The sequence below is a fragment of the Chenopodium album genome, chromosome 2, assembly GCF_948465745.1.
Source record: "Chenopodium album chromosome 2, dcCheAlbu1.1, whole genome shotgun sequence".
Lineage (NCBI taxonomy): Eukaryota > Viridiplantae > Streptophyta > Magnoliopsida > Caryophyllales > Amaranthaceae > Chenopodium > Chenopodium album.
The window spans coordinates 79637849-79639392 of NC_137835.1; the positions used below are offsets into that span (position 1 = coordinate 79637849).

The following is a 1544-nucleotide window of genomic DNA, read 5'->3' on the forward strand; positions in this document are numbered from 1 at the left end:
GTTACAATTTAATTTAGGAACATAAAGCACATTGGGAAGAATAATTTTGTCTGTTATTTTTACAACGCCTTCTTTCATAGCAATCACATTCTTGCCATCCGGAAGTCCAACGTTGCAAGAAGGGACGTCATGAACGTCCGATAGACAAGAAAAATCACCGGTCACATGATGGGAACATCCGGTGTCAATAATCCACTTACCATTCACGCGGTGAGATGGAGGTGGAGAGTTACCCATAAAGGCCATCACAACTTACCATTGCTCGGGGGTAAGATGCGGCATTGCAGTGGAATTATTTTGGGGTGGAGGTGCAGTCGTAGGTGTTGCATTGGCCTTGATAGGCGCAACCCTGTCACGGCCTGCTCCGCGGGAATTATCCTTCGACCCGTATTTCTCAACATACCACGAGGGAACTCCATGTTTATCAAAACATGTGGTATCATCATGCCCTTTCTTGTGGCAATGTTGGCAGACCAGAGCAGCCCTCTCTGCTCGTGAGAGACGCGGTTTGGAATTATTTTCCATCCGCACCGCAAACCCAGCCACCTCCGTGGTTTCTTCTTTGAGGGTAGCAATGCCACGAACTCGTTCTTCCTGAGCAATCGTTTGAAAAGCTCGATTCAAGGAGGGGAGGGGATCGTGAGATAATAAGGTGGATCGAAGAGCAGCATAGTAGTCTGAATATAGACCGAGCAAAAATTGCTGAAGGCGATCTCCTTCACGACGATTTGCGTGTTGTTTTCCAACATCACAAGTACATTTACCACACTTACAATTGATGAGGGGCTCGTGCTTGTCTAGTTCATCCCAAAGGACTGACAGCTTGCTAAAGTATACGGCTACTGGCATGGTTTTAGTTTGTTCACACCGAGAAATTTCATATTTAATTTGCTGAATTCTAGGGCCGTTAACAAGCCCAAAGCGTTCATGTAGATCATCCCAAAGCTTCTTAGCATTGTCATAGTTTGAAAGCATAGACCGAACCTCAGGGTCAATTGTGTTCATAAGCCAAGAGACAAGCATACAATGTATCGTCACCCAATCGTCCTTCGTACACAGGGGTGCATAGCTCGTGATAGTACCATCAAGGAAGCCGAACTTCCTCCTTGAAGATAAAGCAATAAAGATCGTATGAGACCAGTCATTAAAATTGTTCAGTTTTAAGCGTTGGGAGGTAATAAAATCGTCTGGGCGATCTTGAGGGCCAAGGTAGAAGGGAGAGTTAGATTCAATTTTTAATGGGGGTGGTGGCGGTGGGGTGTCGTCACCAGGCATGGTGGCTGATTAAAAAAAATTTCAATGTTTATTATTGAAGCAACTTTAGCTCCGATACCATGATAAGATTGAAACTCAAAGCTTGATCATATTATTCCAAGATCACAAATATTTATACAAGTTCTCTCCTTGAGCCACAAGGAAGAGATTTAGCAAATATATTCCTATTAGGAAACTAACTATCCTTTCCTAAGATAAGATAGAAAATATAGCAAATAAATATATCTTTCCTAAACATAAGATATTGTAAAGATACTATGATATCTTTC

General features: G+C 42.7%; 1 protein-coding gene across 1 annotated transcript; it reads right to left on the reverse strand.

Moving 5' to 3' along the window:
- Window positions 1-252: 252 nt before the first annotated feature.
- LOC145576908 (uncharacterized) lies at window positions 253-1275 on the reverse strand. Its single transcript, XM_081634610.1, has one exon. It carries the CDS (start codon window positions 1273-1275, stop codon window positions 253-255), a length of 1023 nt encoding a protein of 340 aa, XP_081490736.1.
- Between the last annotated feature and the right edge of the window lie 269 nt (window positions 1276-1544).

What these genes read in the sequence shown, in the direction of transcription:
- LOC145576908 (XM_081634610.1), bottom strand. Translation starts at nt 1,275, where the DNA reads ATGCCTGGTGACGACACCCCACCGCCACCACCCCCATTAAAAATTGAA.